General features: G+C 31.3%; 1 protein-coding gene across 1 annotated transcript in view; it reads right to left on the bottom strand.

Moving 5' to 3' along the window:
- Positions 1 to 19,452, bottom strand: part of LOC111635348 (CREB3 regulatory factor-like) — an 89,373-nt gene that overhangs the window by 26,128 nt on the left and 43,793 nt on the right. The window contains exon 4 of the mRNA XM_023380286.1: positions 10,672 to 11,698. Within this exon, the coding sequence (XP_023236054.1) occupies positions 10,672 to 11,698 (1,027 nt within the window). The remainder of the gene's footprint in view (positions 1 to 10,671; positions 11,699 to 19,452) is intronic.

Genomic DNA, 19,452 nt, shown 5'->3' with positions numbered 1-19,452 from the left:
ATGGTGGCTTGTTTATAAGTTTTAACTACTTTATGACTAAGGTTTCCCAAACAAAATTCTGTTTGGGATCAGATATGCTTTTAAATGGGGTTACATCATTCCAACATTCCCTTCTTCTAAAATGTACTTGGTAAGTTCAGTGCTGACAAGGCATTGATGATAGACTCTTGATGTTCATATAGTTGCTTTGTTATTTGTCTCAAAACTGCTCTGATGTAGTGACAATTAGAACTTTGGTTAGGGTGGAAAAATGGAATACTATAAACAACAAAATATTCTAATAATTTGCAGGATGTCTTATCTATAACTACTAATCTTAAAGTAAGGGAAGATGCAATTGGTAGCAAACATCCATGCTTCCTAAGAGTACAATGAATTTTAAAGTAACTCATTATATATAAGGAACGGAGGATGCAAAAAAATTATAGGAATGGTCCTTGTATAGATAAAAGGGAACAAGGATCTGTGGACCTTACTATGTATGTACTGTTAGGTCTTTTGTTAGTTTTCTGTGGAGGAATCCTTTGAGAAAAACTGCACAGAATTGCTAGGACTTAAATTTCTCAGACATACAGTAAACTTAGAAGGATGCCAATGCTGATAATGATGTACTGTCAAGCATGAGGAACACTACCTTTCATTCTATTACTATCTCCTATCCAAAAGTTCTTTCTATTCTCTAACTCTAACTGGACCATATGATAATACAGAACACACCAGAAAAAACTCACTTATGTCCAGCAATGGAATTAAAATAATAAACATTTTCAGACTCCTTCAAAGCCCTGCTTCAGGTTAGAGACAATCTATGAAAAAAACACTTACAGAAGAATATTGCTGAATTTAAAATTAAATCATTACATAACCAATCCCACTTTTTATGTTGACTTTTTATGGCAACAGTCATAATTATACTTGTCTTTCTTCTTTGTAGTTGATGGAGTTCTCCCTTTTGCAAGCTTTAAAAATTTCTAGGGCTCCAAAGCCCAGATTTGAATGTTATATAGGGCTATACTTATCAAACTTGCTTGATATATAATGATATCAAGGAAAAGTTACAAGACATATGTGGCCAGGGTGATGGAAAGTTTTCTATTATCAATATTATATTTGTATTCCCTTATCCACTGTCTCAGGGACCTTGTGGTGGAGACTATGTATACTAGGTCTCTCCCAATCCTATCATCCCTTAGGGATATCATTTATATCTCTGGGATTCTTTTGGTGTTTAAGGGGGTCCTTTCCTAACTATTGTGAAGATGGTTGAGTTCTGTATATATGCAATGCAGGAACCCTTGTGCCTTGCTATCTGTTTGAATATTGCATTCATGTGATGTTCATAATTTATTGTTATGCAGTTTGCTCTCCCTTGTTCACTGCCATTTGATTATGTTGGAATTGAAATTTACTAGCTAACTGCATTTATCTCCACTCTCAGTGCCTAATCTATGTATTATGATGCATGCATATAGTCATCAAGTGCACTTTAATTTAAATTCTTTATATTTGTTTACTCCAAATGTAGTTTTGTTCTAAAGGGTTAATTCTGTTAGCTTTTAATTTGAAAAAGCTTGTTCGAAAGGTTTATTTGAATTTGTATCTGCTTGAGGACAATGCCTTATAATACGTTGAAAGCGTTAGCAGCAAATAAAATATTAGTTATACGTATTTAATGCCTTTTTGTGATAGTTTTTTTCCTTATTTAAGCTAACTGCTTGACCACTTTTCTGTGAAAATCATGTTCCTGAGTGTGAGATTAGCAGAGGGCCACAGGAGTTAATCCCTTCTGACCACTTACACTGCACAGGCTGGCAAAACCCTTCTCAGATTGTCAGATGGCTTAGGAGGGCAAAAAGTGAGTGGGGAGTGCGTTGGTATGTCGGCGGGTATCCTTTAGAGACAGGAGACAGGTTTAACAAACTAAACAAGCATTTATTAGATATATCTAAGCTAGGATACATAGGTTAAATGCGGTTAAATAAGTTCACTATACAAAAGGGCCGCTCTAACAGCCAGAGAGAGAGAGAGTTCACAAAGCTCTAAAAAAAAAAAAAAAAAAAAAAAAAAATACAAATACCTCTATGAGGATAAGTCTAATATGCATTCATTGAATGGGCCGTATGAATCGTAATTGGCACAGGAACTGTATAATGGTGATAGAAGTTCTGTCATATAATAAGAGTTATAAAGGCTTATTATAACTCTATATATAGAGTTATAATAAGCCTTTAATTTGGGACACTCTGTATACTGTGATTTCAATGTGATTATTAACAAATCTGATGATAAGATCCAAATAATGCATTTCCATGTTACTTGTTTGCTCTGCCTCAAGTAGTTATCCATATAAGTTATTATTCATATGTTTTAAAAAAAACCCTGTATCAGGTTTTGGTCTCCAAATGATGATGGGTCATATATATATATATATAACCCATCATCATTTGGAGACCAAAACCTGATATAGGGTATATATATATATATATATATATATATATTTACACGTTTAAGTCATTTTCAGAAGGTATAACATGTGTTAAACAACCGTATATCCTCGTAATGTATCTATGAAAATACTTGTTATATTTGTAAAATTATAAGAAATATCTGAACTCTAATCCCATTGGCTCTGAAATATTTGAAAATTAGAATAAATTCTATAAACATAAGGAAACAGTCTTCTAAGTGTAACTTTTTAACAGGTGCAGAAATAAAGGATCAGTTNTGCTGAATCAAACATTTTTGATACTAGATTAACTTCTAAAGTATAATTTTTTATTGTTTTTATATTTTTCAATATATTTATTTTGTTTGTAAAAAATAAAGAAATAATTTTTAATGATACAATAGCCACGATTATTATTTTAAAAAGTTTACGTTAGGCTTAACATCAACGAAAATTTAACGCGAAGCAACACACAACAGAGAAAAATTTCAACATGGGATAGGTTAATATATTTTTTCGTACATAATCGGTCATCCAAAAAATAAGTTATCCGAACAACCTCAGTTCCCAATTGATTCGGATAAACAACGCTCTACTGGATATCTTTTTATACAGGATTATGTTTAGGAGGACCCTGTCCTCCAAAGATGTGAATAACCATTTCACAAAGGTCCCCTAATAGAAGGTTTCCCATGGGCACCCTGAACTTTTGCATGTATACATTGTCATCAAATTGGAAAAAGAAAGAGTAACACAGATGTACTAATTCTAAAATCTGTGCTCGTATAGTGCATCATTGGAAACTTTATGCATTAACCAATCCCTTATCGTAAAGGCAAAGCTGCAGTTTGATGGAGAGATATAACAATTTATAACAATTTAAAATCTAATAAAGCAAAATATCTCTTGATGGAGACTTGCTTGAATAAATGAATGAGCTTCTTGGAGTTGAAAACCATAAATCTGTAGCCTCAAATGTGTGACTAGGTCATGTACCACTCCTACCAACTTGACAGATTTCCACTGCTTACTTCCATTAAAGAATTAGCATCATTATGGATAAAAATACTTCATACTGTCAACATCTCATATGCATTTTATCATTATTTGGTACTTGTGTAGTCCCAGACATTGAAGACTGTGTCTTTTGCATGTTATGTGTATAATGGAGATAATTTTTTTTGTCCTTCTGAGAAAAGGCTTTTTCTTGGCAATGTTACTATACTTAATGGTAAAAGTGGACTTTTCAGATCATATTATTTGCTTCCAGAGACATATAGTCTAACCCAAATGCATGTGAACCGATGCAAAATGCATTCTCTTCACAGATGTGTTAAGGAAGAGCTTGTACTTTGACTTAGTCAAGAGATGTTATTCAATCCATAAATTTATCTTTCATTGACATTTCACAGACAGACTTTTAGAACTTTTCTCTTGCCCATTTTGTTAGATTGCAGTCATTATATGCTGGTTTGTCTGACTATGGTGATAAAGTATATGAGTTCACTTGGGCTGAATAACAGTTGTCTGCCCAGTTCTATAACTTCATTTAAACCAACATATCAGCATTCCCCCGGATAGACTGGTATGCCGGTCATTCTGCGAAAATATTGTATTACTTTCTTTGTCTTTAATTGCATTTTTTACTACATGAATGATTTTCATTGGTTGCTGTTGCTGGAACATTTTCATATTTAGCCCATAATTTTTTGTGCTGTGCTTTTTTGCTTTGCATGTGCATTTTTCTTTGCTTGTATATATTATAAAGATATAGTTAAAATTTGTGTCTTCAACTTTTTCATCTATTTGGTTATTTTTCTCTTCATCTATACGTTTGAACAAACTTTGATTTTAAGATTTCTCAGTTTGAAGAAACAGGATATCTACATATATAATCATTCTTCTGAGAGCATATAATGTCAAAGGATCTTGATACGATTTCTTAAGATATCAAAACTTTCAAAATACACTTATAACATTGTCATTGTTTTCATAAAACAACCACACAAGAAAAATGCATTCTGGCAAGGTCATAACTGGCATGGCTAAACTGCCACAATACAAATGGTATTCCATTCCACATGCTATGGGCAGTTTTATATCAAGAAATTGTCTGCAGCATGTGTGCATATGCCTATATGTGTTTTTTGTTGCTCCCAGTTCCCTGTATCCCAAAATGGTAAGTGTTGGAAATAAATTTTCCCTTGTGGAAATCTCTTTTGCATGACCTGAAACATCACTATATGAAATTTAGGTATTTGAAACACCATTTGTCATCCCTCCAAATAACCAAATAACACTGAAGAGAGATATTTTAATTATGATCAACCCCATGGGCATCTTCCTGGAGGGGCAAACAGGGCAGTTGCCTCCCCTGTCCCAGGGGGAGGCAACTGCCCTGTTTCACAAATATTCACAAATATAATTTGTAAATATTTCACAAATTATAATCATAAAAATAATTGAGATATATAACCTTACACAATAAACACTAACAGTATCAGAAAACTGGAACTGTACATGTAAATAACCTTACATCCTTGACTATGGGATGCTTTGATGCAATACTATATTCTATAATCTAAGTGTGAAAAAACCTATAAAAAATTAAACAACTAAATAAAAATTTTTTTATATATAATTGGCATCCAACCTTTGCCCCTGAAAAGTTTCTGTGGACATCCATGATCAACCCTGTACATACATTTCACTTGTATTAATATTTCCAAGTTTATACTTGTTTTTGTATTTATTTCACAATTTATTGGTTTTACAGATATTTATTCTAATACTTTTAACTAAATGAAATTAAGCAAAAAATAATGACCGCTATTAAAAATATTTTATAAGAAAAAAGTAAACAAAATAATGTGTAAACAAGTGTTCTAATAGGAAAATTAAATTGTAAATATAAAAGACTAAATTAAATACAAATTTTCATATGTTTTAATTCAAAAGTTCAAAATAATAATAGTTTTTAGAAGAAACTTTCAATTAAACTGCACTAATCAGAGAGAATGTACTGACCAGAGACTCACTTTAATACAGGTATACCTCGCCTTACGTTGGTAATTGGTTCCAGGAGAGGTGACGTAAGTCGAATTTCCTTGTCTCCGAATCTACTTGTCACTGGGCTAAATGATAAATTACCATTCCCGGTTCTGCATTTTATTTATTAACACATTTTTAATAATACAGTATATGATTAATAAGAATCCATTTTAAGCTTTCAAACAAAAAAATTTTAGTTTTTATTATAGTACAGGAAAAAAGTAATCTAAATTTACAAGTACATGTACTGTAAATACAGTACATACTTGTAAATGTATATATTTTAATATGATTTTATGTGCTTTAAACGTTTATCTAGTGATATTACGACTTCAATATTTGTGGCGGACGGACGTAAAGTCAAATAAAATGACTTAAACTTGATTTTTATTTTTCCATATACTTTTTGACAAACGACGTATAATCGGAAACGATGTAACTCGAAACAACGTAAGTCGAGGTATACTTATATTTGGCCATTCCAGTGCATTACATTATATAACAATTGTAAAGATACTTCAAAGATGTGACAAAAACAACAAATTACAAGAAGCAGATAACATTTCATCATACTATTTCATCATTATAAAAATCTTGAGCTTAAAGTACCAGTAGATTGACCTATTCTTCTTGACAATGGCTAAAAATCACATCACTTTAACATGTCTCTGTAGTGGTTGAATATTAGTCATAAATTCTCTTTTTCCATACTGACACATAAATCAAAGTCATTGTGACATTATTTCTCATGCAGCCATTGGAGAATTCATATTTACAACACTTCAAATGGGGGTGAAAAGTTGCAATACAATATTTGAGCAGCATCAGCTTGTAATCATACATAACGAAAAATGATCTTCATATAGGGAAATTACTCATGTCTTAAATATATTATGCAGTACAGTTGGCAATATAATATGATGTTATAAAAAAGAACATAGAAAAGATGTGCCACAGAAAGGTTAACCACAAACTGAGTGACTGAGGAAGATGTCTGAAAGTGAGAAAGGTGGAGAAAAACCCGTGATTGAGCACACCTAAAATTACAGTGGAGTTGTTTCAAGAATGTGGAAAGCAAGTGCATCTAGAGACAGTTTGGATGGTCCTGCAAAGTGAGGGATATAATGGAAGAGTAGCAAGGAAAAATTCTGTATTAGTAAAGTGAACAGAAAGAAAAAGAATGGACTTCAGAAACACCCACATGAATGAGGACTTGGGAGTGATGGCAGATGCCATCTTCGCATATAAAATAAATTCAACATTTTTCAATCTGATAGTACAGTTCTAGTGTCATTCAAGACAAATGAAAAACTGTAAAACATGGAGGCGGCAACATAATGATGTGAATGCATATCTGTAACTGGTATGGACAAATTGAAATTTATTAAGGAAACTATGACAAAAGAACATTATAATACCTAACAATTCTCAAAGAATGCTTGCACAAAAGTGCAGAAAAAATGGGAAAACAGAAGGTTGATCCACATATATGTGTCCAAGTTTCAATTAGCACCTACTCTATGAAAATCCATGGGACCACCATTGGTTGGCCTCAATGTGAACACCATGTGTCTTGGCAATAGCCCTGCACCGTAACTTCCGTTCTCCTGACAGGCTTTCCACAGGCCTTGAAGAGTGGTGACAAGAGAGGAAAATGCCCTTTTTCAGTAGTCCAAACCTGTAGAAATCCATAGGACTTGCATCTGGTGATTTCACCAGTATATCGTGAAATGAAATAGCCTGAATGCCAGTGTCTTGCACCATCTGTTGTAGAAAGTTATGGGTAGAACAAGACATATGTGATGAAGCCTTATCCATATAAATTGATTGATGGCATTTCCATACAAACAAGGTAGAGCATCTGTATAAATTGGAGTGAGGATATGTTGCTGAAAGAAGGCAGAGTTGATTTTACAGTTTTTAGGGACCTGAGTTAAATTGCCTTGATAGCAGTATCCTGCGACAACCAGAAATCCCTTTGAGAAAGTTGCTTTGCAATGATGGATGAACTGGAGACAAGATTTTGCATCACATGAGGTGTATGTCAGGGCTCATATTTTGCCACAATCTGATAGGTATACCCATGCCTCATCCAGCATGACCACACACTTCCACTTTTCCCTGGATAAATGGCGTTCATAGAGGCATCTGCTGTTGGTCTTTCTCTCACACTGATTAGCTTCATTTAGATAATGTCCACGACTTTTGAAGACCTTCCAGAGGTTTAACTTCTCATGCAAAGTGCAGTTTACAGTTGAGTGTGACACATGCAGTCATGTGGCCATCACATGTTGCATAGGGGGTTTTCCTGGAGGACCATTCGACACAACCTTTGAGACACATGTGGCATCATTGTAGTGTACGCTCACTTCCTAGTCCCCTTCAAGGGTGATTGAATCACTGGCACCTCTTGGTTTTTATGCCAATTAATTATGTTCTTGATAGTCGTCAAACCAAACTTGCATCCATGTTCTTTGCACTGTTTTTGAATTTGAGACACTGAATATTTTGCATGGAAAAATGCTTCCCACAGCTTCCAGAATTGGTTCACCTTCAAAGCCATGATGCACACAACACACACTCAATAATATCCCAATACTACAGGCTTTGGGCTTTCTCCTGTGTTTTTAACTATTCAGTTCAGTCCATTCTGTGAGCAGAGGTGACAGTTAAAACTTGGACACATAAACACGGATTGACCTTCTGTAAGACAGACCAGGGCTGTGGAGTCAGAGTCAGGAGGAATTTCTGGTCAGAGGAGTCGGAAAAAATGTGTCAACTCCGACTCCCACATTTTAAATTTACTTTAGTTTTTTATTTAAATGAAAGAAAATTTATTATGTTATTTATTAATTTTTTACATTTTTTAAAATCTTTTTGTATTTTGTTATAATTCATTTATTTTAAATACAAAATTTATTAAATATGTAGTATTCTTTGTACTATTTGTGTTTAGTAGTTAAATTATTTTGACCCAATTAAATTTGAATATTTTTGAATCATTCCTTTATTGTCCTGCTCTAAATAAGTACTCTATTTTTCTGAATGAGCCATACTAATTGATCACAGTACATATTTTTATTTGCTGAACAAGGGGCTGAAGTAGCTAGCTAGAGATTTTGCACACTTTTTAGTTGGACTAACTCTTCTGGAAGGGTGAAATTGAAGTTAAATGCTGTTTACATACGTAGATGTAGAATTTTATTGCCCCCTTTCTCCTTGTATTAAATATTTGTTAAAAATTAATTTTTTTATACAAATAAATATTAATGTAAGTTAAATATTAAAAATACTAACTATAAAAGTATTTGGGTAAACTCCCCAGGCTCCTTTCAGAATTCAGAGTAGGGCATCCCCTATATGAGTGCCTCTGCCACCATAAAATAACTTGGTATTTAATTTTTCCGGCGTAGGAGTCTAGTGTTTTTTACCAACTCTGCAAGCCCTGAGACAGACATTCAAATTTTACCAAGATAATGATCCCAAACATAGAGAATACATAGCACATCAATGGCTTTATATAATTGCCACAAAGTTATCAAAACACCCCCAATTTCTTGACCTCAGTCCCATTGAGAATTTGTGGAATGAACTCGGTTCTAGAGTTTAGAGAACATCAAATATCTCAGAGGAAGAATTGAAGAGGAGGCTGATGGATGAATGGGCCCATACTGAGCCTACCAAGAAAATTATTGCAAATATGCAAAACAGTTTGAGAGCAGCAATAAAAAATTTAGGGTACCCAACTAAATATTAAGACCCATTCATTGTGTTACAAGGAGACATAACACTTTTAACATTGTATTGTGACCAAATATTAAAGTGGCTATGATTTTGACTACAGTAGAACCTCGAAAACTCGGCCTAATGTGGACCGAAGGGTGGCCGAGTTTGTGAAAATGCCGGGTTATCGGGAATGGGGTTAAAAAAAATAAGTACGAGTGTTTCCTCAGAAAATACTGTACTGTACTTGTATGTATTGTTTACTTGAGTATATAACAGAGAATAAACTGCCCAAATACCCTTAAACAAAGGGAAAGTACGTACTTTATGAAGGCATAGATCCTTTACTACATGAAAATGAAAATTAATGAATACACTGGGTACAGTAATTTATCTGATAAGACAGACCTCAGAAAAATACTTTATGAGAGCTTTTATACTTTTATAAAGCTGTCTATAATATAAATTAATTAACTAAGGATTTTTTTGCCCTGCCAGGGTGTGGCCGAGTTATCCGGAGTGCCGGGTTATCGAGAGCCGAGTTTTCGAGGTTCTACTGTATTAAAAGTTAAAAGATAACCTTTACGAGTATTTTGTGTAAATTTATTTTGAACTTTATATATTTACATAAATTTGTACAAAAAACAAAGATGCTACTTTACACACAAAACAGATTTATTTTTATAATTTATATATTTTTATATTTTCCCAAATATAATGGGAAACACATTAAAATCATCCACTTCATGGAATGACCAAATCAAATCAAATTTTAAGTCAGTCTCTCTATGTACTATATTTATAATTAGATGTCTAATTAATTACATCTAGTATATTTTTATGTAAACTTTTTTAAGTTAAAATTGTGCTTTTTTTAACCATATATTCAAATATTATGATTCCATCAAGGAAACATTACTCCTATATTAATTTAGAATCCAAAAATATTTATTATTATATAATAATGTACTATGTATAGAATTTACTAACTACAGGAGAGTTTGTAATCTGATCTATATTGGACTGGCAGGTGTCAGATTACCATATTACTGGATTTTGTATTTATGTACATAAAAAAAAATGCACTTGGTTTACAGGTTATTTTATTGCATTAATCATGATCATGACTGTATTGCTGGCTGCATATGCAATAAACAACTAGCAACTGACATACACAGGTATATCAGTCTCTCTCTGTCATATACATACAACATAACTATAGAGACTGTATTTGCTTAAGAAATTGTTAAATATTTTATTTGGAATTACTTTATAATTCTATTATAAACAGATTTTTAAAGATTTTAGTAAAAATTTTCACACAGCTTTAGAGAAATGTTTTCCAAAAGTAATTTAACAAAACAAAAATTTCTATTAAAATGATTATAATTTTTATATTTATACAAACAAAATAAAAATTTTTAAATTTTAAAAGTAAAATATTTACTTACCAATATCGGATGATCCATCATCATCCAGACAAAATTCATCTCTGGAACTATCAAATCCTTCATCATTTGATAACGAAGAAAAACTACACAATGAACGATCGGTGCTTGAGTTATTTCTCTGGCGTACAGTCATTTCATTTTGTGCATGACACGCCATCGTTAGAGTACTCGTGAAACTTTCAGAAGTTGAAACATTAAGAGACAATAATCCACTGGGCTCTTTCTTAGGACTTAAGTTACCATCTAATAATTGTTGTAGTTTGGTTGTATTTGAAATACTTAAGGATGAAGTATTAACTGGCTGTATACAAGCTGAAGTATTTGTTTGGTTGGCATCAGAATTAGAAGTAGAAGATAACGAATAGTTTGAACAGAGGTTAGGGAGACAAACATCTTTATTTTCAGTCTTGACATGTACCGTTTCCATAAAAATGTCATTAGGATTAGCAACGGAAACTTTTGCTTCAGAGGTATTTGTGACTAGATCATTAATTGAATCTGTCCTTGATTTATTAATGAAATTATCATTTGTGGAAAGTTTTGTTTCTTCAGAACAGTCATTAAAACTTAAAGCTTCAAAAAGAGGTTCACCATTACTATTTAACTGTGCCAAAGTTGGGCCTTGGTTAGCTTCTGATTCTTCTACCTGAAATATTTCTCCTAATTTTAAAGAATCCATGTCCATTGGAGTACCCCATAAATATTCTTCCTCTATTCTTGATAAATTTGCATATCTTTTATCTCTAAAATGAGAATCATAAAAGTTTATATCTGTATCTAAAACATTTGAAGATTCCCAAAATTCTTTCTCATTCATAAGAAAGAGAGGTAGCTGGGGTACATTTATATCATCTGACATTTTAGAATATTTTAAATATTCGTTACAATTACAAAACACGTTATTTTCTACGTTTGAATCAATAAATGGGTCCATAGTGTTCATATTTTTTATTAACCATGGATCATCAAAACAATCCATTTCATAATATCTTGGTAAATCCAAAGAATTCATCCTTGGTTTATTCATCTGCAAAATTAAATTTAAAATTTTTTACGAATATATTTTATTTATCGATAAATCAAAATTTAATCATATAAAAGTTAAAACTCATATTTAAAATTGTAAATAAAATTTTAAAATTTTCACTTTTTAATTCTATTACTTTTAAGTAACTTCAGTATGTTGCTTTTATATATATAAAAGCATAATATATAAAATGTTTGAAAATTATTTATTTGCAAAATGAATTTATTTATGGAATATTTTGAAAACAATTTAAAGTGTTGAATGCTGTACATTAAGGTAATTCCAAATAACGAAATGCAATTTTTAAGACGAGGAATTTTTTAAAAACAACACCGAACAATTAAAAGTAAACAATATACATACACCTACATTGCTATAAAAAACCGAACAAAAGACGCCGCGGTGACGCCACTAACAACGTCATATTCAGCTGATGCTCAAGGTCGCTCCCCACATAAACACGGAATTAAACATTCGATCTAATATAAGCAGGGTGTAGTTGGAACAGTGTTGTTAATCATTAAAAAATTAGAGACGACTGCGTCCAAAACTATAAACGAAAATATCTGCATGTTTGATAGTCAGTGAAATATTTTTTTTCTAAACTAACTTTTACATGTTAGGTTTTTTGTATTTAAGTTTGAGTTACGAAGCTATTAAAACATTAAATTAATTCACTATTGATACAAAAAAATAGTTTAATTAATATCAAGGAAAAGGTGAAAAAATGTTTACCAAAAAAAAAAAAAAAAAATTAGAAACTATGCCTTTTCAAGTAAATCCTGTTTATAGCAACTAGTTATTCGATACTTAACATAGATGAATGTTACGAAAATTTTTTCTTACTCTAAAATACAAAAATATTTCTTTCGCAAGAATGAGAAAATGTTAATATTTTAAACTACATCGGTGAGATTCTTCTATAATAAAAGTAAATAAATAAAATGACGAAATGTTACATTTGATAATTAAACGATAAAAGTTTAATGTAAACAACGTTCGAAAAGTAGAATGTAATACAGTATATAAATTAAACTTCGTCCTATTATTTTTAATCAAAATAATATATGTAATATTTCAGCTTGTCCTTTTGATGGCTGTTACTCACCGTCCTTCAAACTTTTCCAGTTAACTTCTCAATTATTATGTTTACAAGCGATTCTAAATAAACACTGCCTTGCTTTACTTTTACATTACTTTAGAAATATATTTTATTAAGTTTATATTACAAAAATATTTTAAATAAAAAACAAAACCGTGGCCTATATCGGCTAGGTTTGATGTTTCATCACCGAAACACGTCAGTTTTGTCCTACTTACGAAATTTAAGAGGCGAAAATATATATATTTATGAATACTACACATATCTAATTTAAAAAAAAAATTCAATTATAGTTATTTGTCAAAATAAAAATATATTTTATTAAGTTCCGTTTAAATTTCTCTTATCGAATAACATATCGCGTAGGTTTAATGCATAGTAATCGAGTGATGTCACACGAGCTCAAATAGCACTCCCCATTTGATAATTATTATCTATTTATAACAGTAAATAAATCATTGTTTAAATTAATCTATTTTCCAGAAAATAAACCGTGTGATTAAAGTCCACTCATCTATGAATCAGAATATTTTTATAACAAAATATTAACAAATGTGTAAAGATATCGGGATAAGACGAAAACAAGAAAGTTATATTCGAATATAAAAAATAAAATCAAAAATTGTTTTTTTTATGATTTTATTTAAAAATTTCTCAAAGCTGTTACTTAAAATTACATTTACGTTTTAAGTAACTTTTTATGATTTATAAATTATAAAAATATTTCATATAATATTTGAAAAATAAACGATTTTATCGAAAAATTTTAGTAAGTCTATATATTATGAGAGTCTAAGACTTGCCTAAATTTTCAATTAAACTGAAAAGAATTATACAGAAAACTCTTTCTCTCAAGTTTCAATATTATACATTAAGACCTTGGAGTACAGCTTTAATGTATTTACGGAATAATTTCTTATTATATTCAGTAGTAAAATATCTAAATAATAATACAGTAGAGCCTCGATTATCGGACTCAATTGGGGACTCAGTTTGGTCGGATAACCGAAAAGTACGAAAAAATCCATTATTAGTGTAGTATATTATTATATCTCATGTAATTAGTATATTAGTATATCGCTATTAACCTACTTCGCGTTGAATTTTCATCGATGTTAAGCCTAACAAAAATTTTTTAAAATAATAATCGTCGCTATTGTATCGTTAAAACTTAGAAAATTAAGCCTCGTTTAAATACTGGCTCCCTTTCATGGTCGAGCCAGTGTTGCCAGCTAAAACACGTAAAAATAATATTAAAGTAGCCGAGACATAACCAAATATTGTAGCGCCCGTCACTAGCGGACATTTGAAATTTGTCGACTAGGACGGGCGGTTAATCAGGGGTCGGATAATCGAGGCTCTACTGTACCTTCAATTAATATCAACAGATATTTGTATTGCATAAGATTATATACAACATATCAATGGCAAGGAACCAAAAAAGAAAACTGTTTTGGATGAGAACTACTTTCTATAATTAATATAAAAATAACTAAGTGGAAAGATTTAAAAAAAAAAAAACATTACAGTCGTTTATAATAGGTATTAAGTTAAATATGGCATTAAAGCTGTATCAAAAGATCAAATATACTAATCCGGTGAAAATCAATATAAATGAAAGATTAAAAAAAATCTAAAATAGGAAATTCAAATGAATTATCATTACCTTTATATGAAGTATGATAAAAAAAACCAAACTAGGGATAATAAAAAATAGTAGTTTTCCTACAAATTGCTATGACTCAGTTCAGAAATTCTTTGCAAAATGAGTATTTATTCTCTTTTAATTAAAGTCTCTAAGGTGCCAAATGATGTTCAAATCTTTTATGGTCATTTATAAGATATAATACACGAAACCTAAAGCGAAAGTTTAACTGAGATAACGACTGGATTTATGTAATTCGCGTTAAATTTTCAAATACGCTTTTAAATATTAATAAATCTTAAGATATTATCAAAGCGGTGGTCTTCGAACGATATCGAGCCGAAATTACCATCAAAATATTATATAACTTATCTAATTTTATTATTATTAATTATAAATTTTTCCGAAATCAATTAACATAGAAAGAAAAAAAACACGTTAGTTAATTTAAAGAAAAAGTTGGATAAGTCCCGATCTATTTTAATGATGAGCTACGGAAATAACCCAGTATAAACGTTTAGCAAGCATTTTTATCACTGGAAAGATGCAATTTTCTGCAACATACCGTGAACTATAAAGTATGACTTTTCAAAAGTTAATATATTCAAAAGTTTTTAATCATTTTTAGTTATGCATATTAAGAGGAAAAAATTATGAAGATTCTAAATTATCAAAAAAAATTATTTTTATTGATTTTCAGTTTTATTATTTATCTTCATTGTTTTCTATTTTAAAACTAGCTGTTACCAGCGGCTTTGCCCTCGCGGATTTTGCAAACAAACCCCATTTATATTCAGTATTTCAACAACCATAGTAATTGTTATATAACACCTACCGCTGAGAATGATGAGAATTGCCGAGAATCAAACGAACTATTTTCAATTTGATCAATTTTCTGGAACGTTTACAATCGTTCTATAGTCGAACCAATATGCAATAACAAATTCGAATTTAAAACGGTTCGAACATTTTAAAAATCGAAATAGATAAAAATATTTATAACAATGTCTGAAATGTTATTAATTTAATACACCTAAGTACTCGATGAAGACTAAATCCTCTCCCTCTCCCCCGAGGGGGAATTTCGAAAAATCCTTTCTTATTGTGCATTGCCATGGCATACCCTACTAAAACGTAGATAAAAACAAAAAATCGCATCTAAAATAGTACAGTAGAAGCCGTTTTTTCGGTTAAGCTTTAATCCTCTTCCTTCATCGAAGAAATTTCGAAAAATCCCTTCTTAGTGTGCGTTTCCATGACGTACTCTGTCTACCAAATTTCATCTCTTTAGGTTAAACGGTTTGCTCTGGGCGATGATGAATCTGTGTGAATGAGTGAGTCAGTCAGGACAAGCAATTTTATATATTTAGATAACAACAACAAATTTGATCTGCAATTTCTTTATTTTGTATAATGTATATGAATTAAAACATTCAAAAGGTTGTAAAGAAATATAGTAATTCTAAGGTTTGGTCAATAGCGATAGGCGTTATTGAAATTAAGTTAAATTAAGAAAAATTTCTGATTATTAAAGTTTCATAACAAGTAATCATAATATCACCAAACATTTATTAAAAGTGATAAACAATAGCTTGTAGAAATTTGATCAAAATAAATGATCAGGCCATTCTTTGTCTTTTACTATTTTACCTGTACATAGTTTATGTTACAAAAAGAAAAAAAAATACCTGTACAAATAAATTCTTTAATCATTACAATCTTATATTCATTTCCACATTAATCGTAACTCAATTTTTAAACAATGCTGTGACTAAAGCATTAATTAGTAACTAAATAGGTATTTATCGATTATGTATGAACTTATTTATTGATACGTTCTAATTATCTTAAAACATGCATATTTATTTAGTTGTATTTTCTTATCACTTATACATTGAACTGATACAGTGATAGTTTCGCACATCGATATAATTCTTCAAAAAAGGATCACACTAAAAATTCCAGGTCATTTAATTTTAAAATAAATACAGTGGAGCCTCGATTATCCGACCCCCGATTAACCGACCGTCCTAATCGGCAAATTTCAAATGTCCGCTAGTGACGGGCGCTACAATATTTGGTTATGTCTTGGCTACTTTAATATTATTTTTATGTGTTTTAGCTGGCAACACTCATTCGACCATGAAAGGGAGCCAGTATTTAAACGAGGCTTAATTTTCTAAGTTTTAACGATACAATAGCGACGATTATTATTTTAAAAAATTTTTGTTAGGCTTAACGTCGATGAAAATTCAACGCAAAGTAGGTTAACAGCGATATACTAATATACTACACTAATAATGGATTTTTTCAAACTTTTCGGTTATCCGACCAACCCCAGTCCCCAATTGAGTCGGATAATTGAGGCTCTACTGTACTTATATTTTTCAATATTCATCAATCATTATAAGCTTTTATTTTTCAAATGCAACTATTATACTATGCTGCTGAAAATTATTTCTTCTGAAACAACCTTCTTATATATAATATTGACCATGTAAGAAGGAAAAATGCCAGAAAAATATCAAGTGCATAAGTTAAAAAATAAGGAAAGTGCTATAAATCGGCTTGTTGTAATTTGTTCTGATCAGACAGAAAAAAGGGAGGAAAATAACATTGAGATATTTAAAACACAGTAAGACCCGTGTAAACTGGATCGCACAGTAGCGATTTTTTTCTGTTTTAGATAAATTTGCGAATACAGCAAAAGCTATTTCATTTTGATTAAGTTTTTATTTGCTCTGACTTAATACTGAGAACATATCAGATGATAAATGTACTGTACAGTACAAAACTTTTTAAACGAAATTATATTGAAAATACATAAAACATTAAAATACACATTTATGTATCGCTATATAAAATCTGTTCAACAAAATGAGAAATAAGTTGGAATACATCTAGACCTATATAAAAAAATATAATTTCTCATTTTGTAAGAACTTTATTATTTTTGTGATTTCAGCTTCAGTAAATATATTGGCATCGGATTTCAAGTTTTATTTGATTTTAATCATAAAAAATAATACAACACAATTTAAACGGCGAACAATATTAGTTAATTAAACGGAAAGCTTACAATATTTTGTCGTGTTATAACAGCCGGAAAAGCAAAATCGACTTTTTAAATGTATCTCTAATTTTAAGAAAAACTAAGAAAATACTCGAATGGGATTTAATGACATTACTTAGTTCTAATCACTTTCGATTTAATCATTTCTTGTATGGATGCATGTCGATGCATTTCCATCTGCGCCATTATATAACGTCACGTATCAGTTCAGGTTAAAAAAGCCTTCGTTTTCTTTATAGTGAGAATATCATAGGATGCGATATCATACACCAGCACTCATCCAATACGATCAAAATAGCAAAAATTTCAGCCTTAAATTAAGTGTTCTTCGACAATAAACAAATTAACTATGCCACATTCTTAACTGGATGTTACTAAATTAAAATAAAGATACATTATGACAAATATCCAGAAATAAAGTACTAAATAATGTAGCTTATTGCTGGATTGTATCTTTATTTTAATATAAATTATGAAAATCACTCCACCTAAAACCGTTACCAATCTAACCATCGAGAATTAAATACCGATTTTTTACGATTCATTTTTCCCAAAAAATTTGAAAAATTCAAGATGTACTTCTGCAAAAATAAACATTTAATACATTTTTTGTATTTTTTTTTGTAACTTTACATGGCACTTTTTTATAACTTTACACGGCAAGGGACCAACCTATGGGCTGACTGGTAAACTAATGAGACTAGCTATTTGTGCAATTCTCCAGCTCACCTCCGATAACAAAATGAAAACTCCAGATCTATAAGAGTAGACACTGAAAAACAAAAGGAATGACCTTTCGTTATGTACTGATGATTTGCTGAAAGAAGTGCAAAAATCATACTTACACATAGGTTTAAGGAGGTATCCTATCATTAGGGAAATCAGGATATACCATGTAGCTGTGCTAGTTGTCTATGGCACAAGACAAAAATTATCAAGAGGAAGACACTCAGAATCTGTACCCATGTGGATTACACCACCTTGGGTCATGTTACATAGGGTAGGTACTGCTATTCAACACAGGTACAGAGAGGATGTGGGAATTTTTTAACTCTTTCTGCCCTGTGGGCATAAAGAGGGCCTCTTTTAGCAAGCCCGTTATTGGTTCAGCCAGGCCTACAATGGGGCAGCCAGGTGGTGAAGGACATGGCCTGACATATCTGGACAGACCACCCCGAAAAATTCTTGGGGATTTTTCAACCTGTCGGGATTCGATCCCGGGTCCCCCAAAGATAGGCTGCCATGCTCAGCCATCCAGCCATTCAAAAAGAGTGGGACACATTGTCATTATACACCTTCACGCACTATATCAGACCCAGCACCCTGCTCCTATTCCCGTAAACACTCGTCAGCAAGCCACATGCTTTGTACAATTAGCACACCAAAACTTTGATCTGATTTTTCTCTCATCAATGAAAAATTACCTCTACCAAACATTACCATTCAATAGAACAAGAATAAGAGTAAAAATGATGTGAAAACAGCCGAAATCGAAGGGGTGTTTTGAGCAATTCGAGTTTGAATGTTGAACATTTAAAAACTTAACACAAAAATGTTCAAATAAAATAAGTAAACTACAAACTATTATTCCGTTCCTTTACCTACAAAATGCGTCTCTATATCACACTTACTTTTCTAAACACACGCATTCAGGTAAATGGAATTTTTGGAGTTCAAAATTTAGAAACTAGCATAAAATTGTGAAAAATGAAATTTTGCCAAATGTTTTGGCAGGACTTCATATTGTGAAGGTTACAGATGTACGAGACAAATCGTTCCAAGAATATCAATTAAACAATAATTTATTATAACAGGGATTTACAGGTCTTTTAGAGATGCCCGTCAGAGACAAAACACGAATATACAATAGGTCTCCACTCTCGTCCAAAATCTTACAATTTTTAAGAATCACAATATATGGTCTACTCACTAAC

This window comes from Centruroides sculpturatus, unplaced genomic scaffold (assembly GCF_000671375.1).
Source record: "Centruroides sculpturatus isolate CEXI.00-Female unplaced genomic scaffold, Cexi_2.0 scaffold784, whole genome shotgun sequence".
NCBI classification, from domain to species: Eukaryota; Metazoa; Arthropoda; class Arachnida; order Scorpiones; family Buthidae; genus Centruroides; species Centruroides sculpturatus.
Note: the sequence above shows the minus strand (reverse complement) of the source record. Positions and strands in the feature narration are given on the sequence as shown.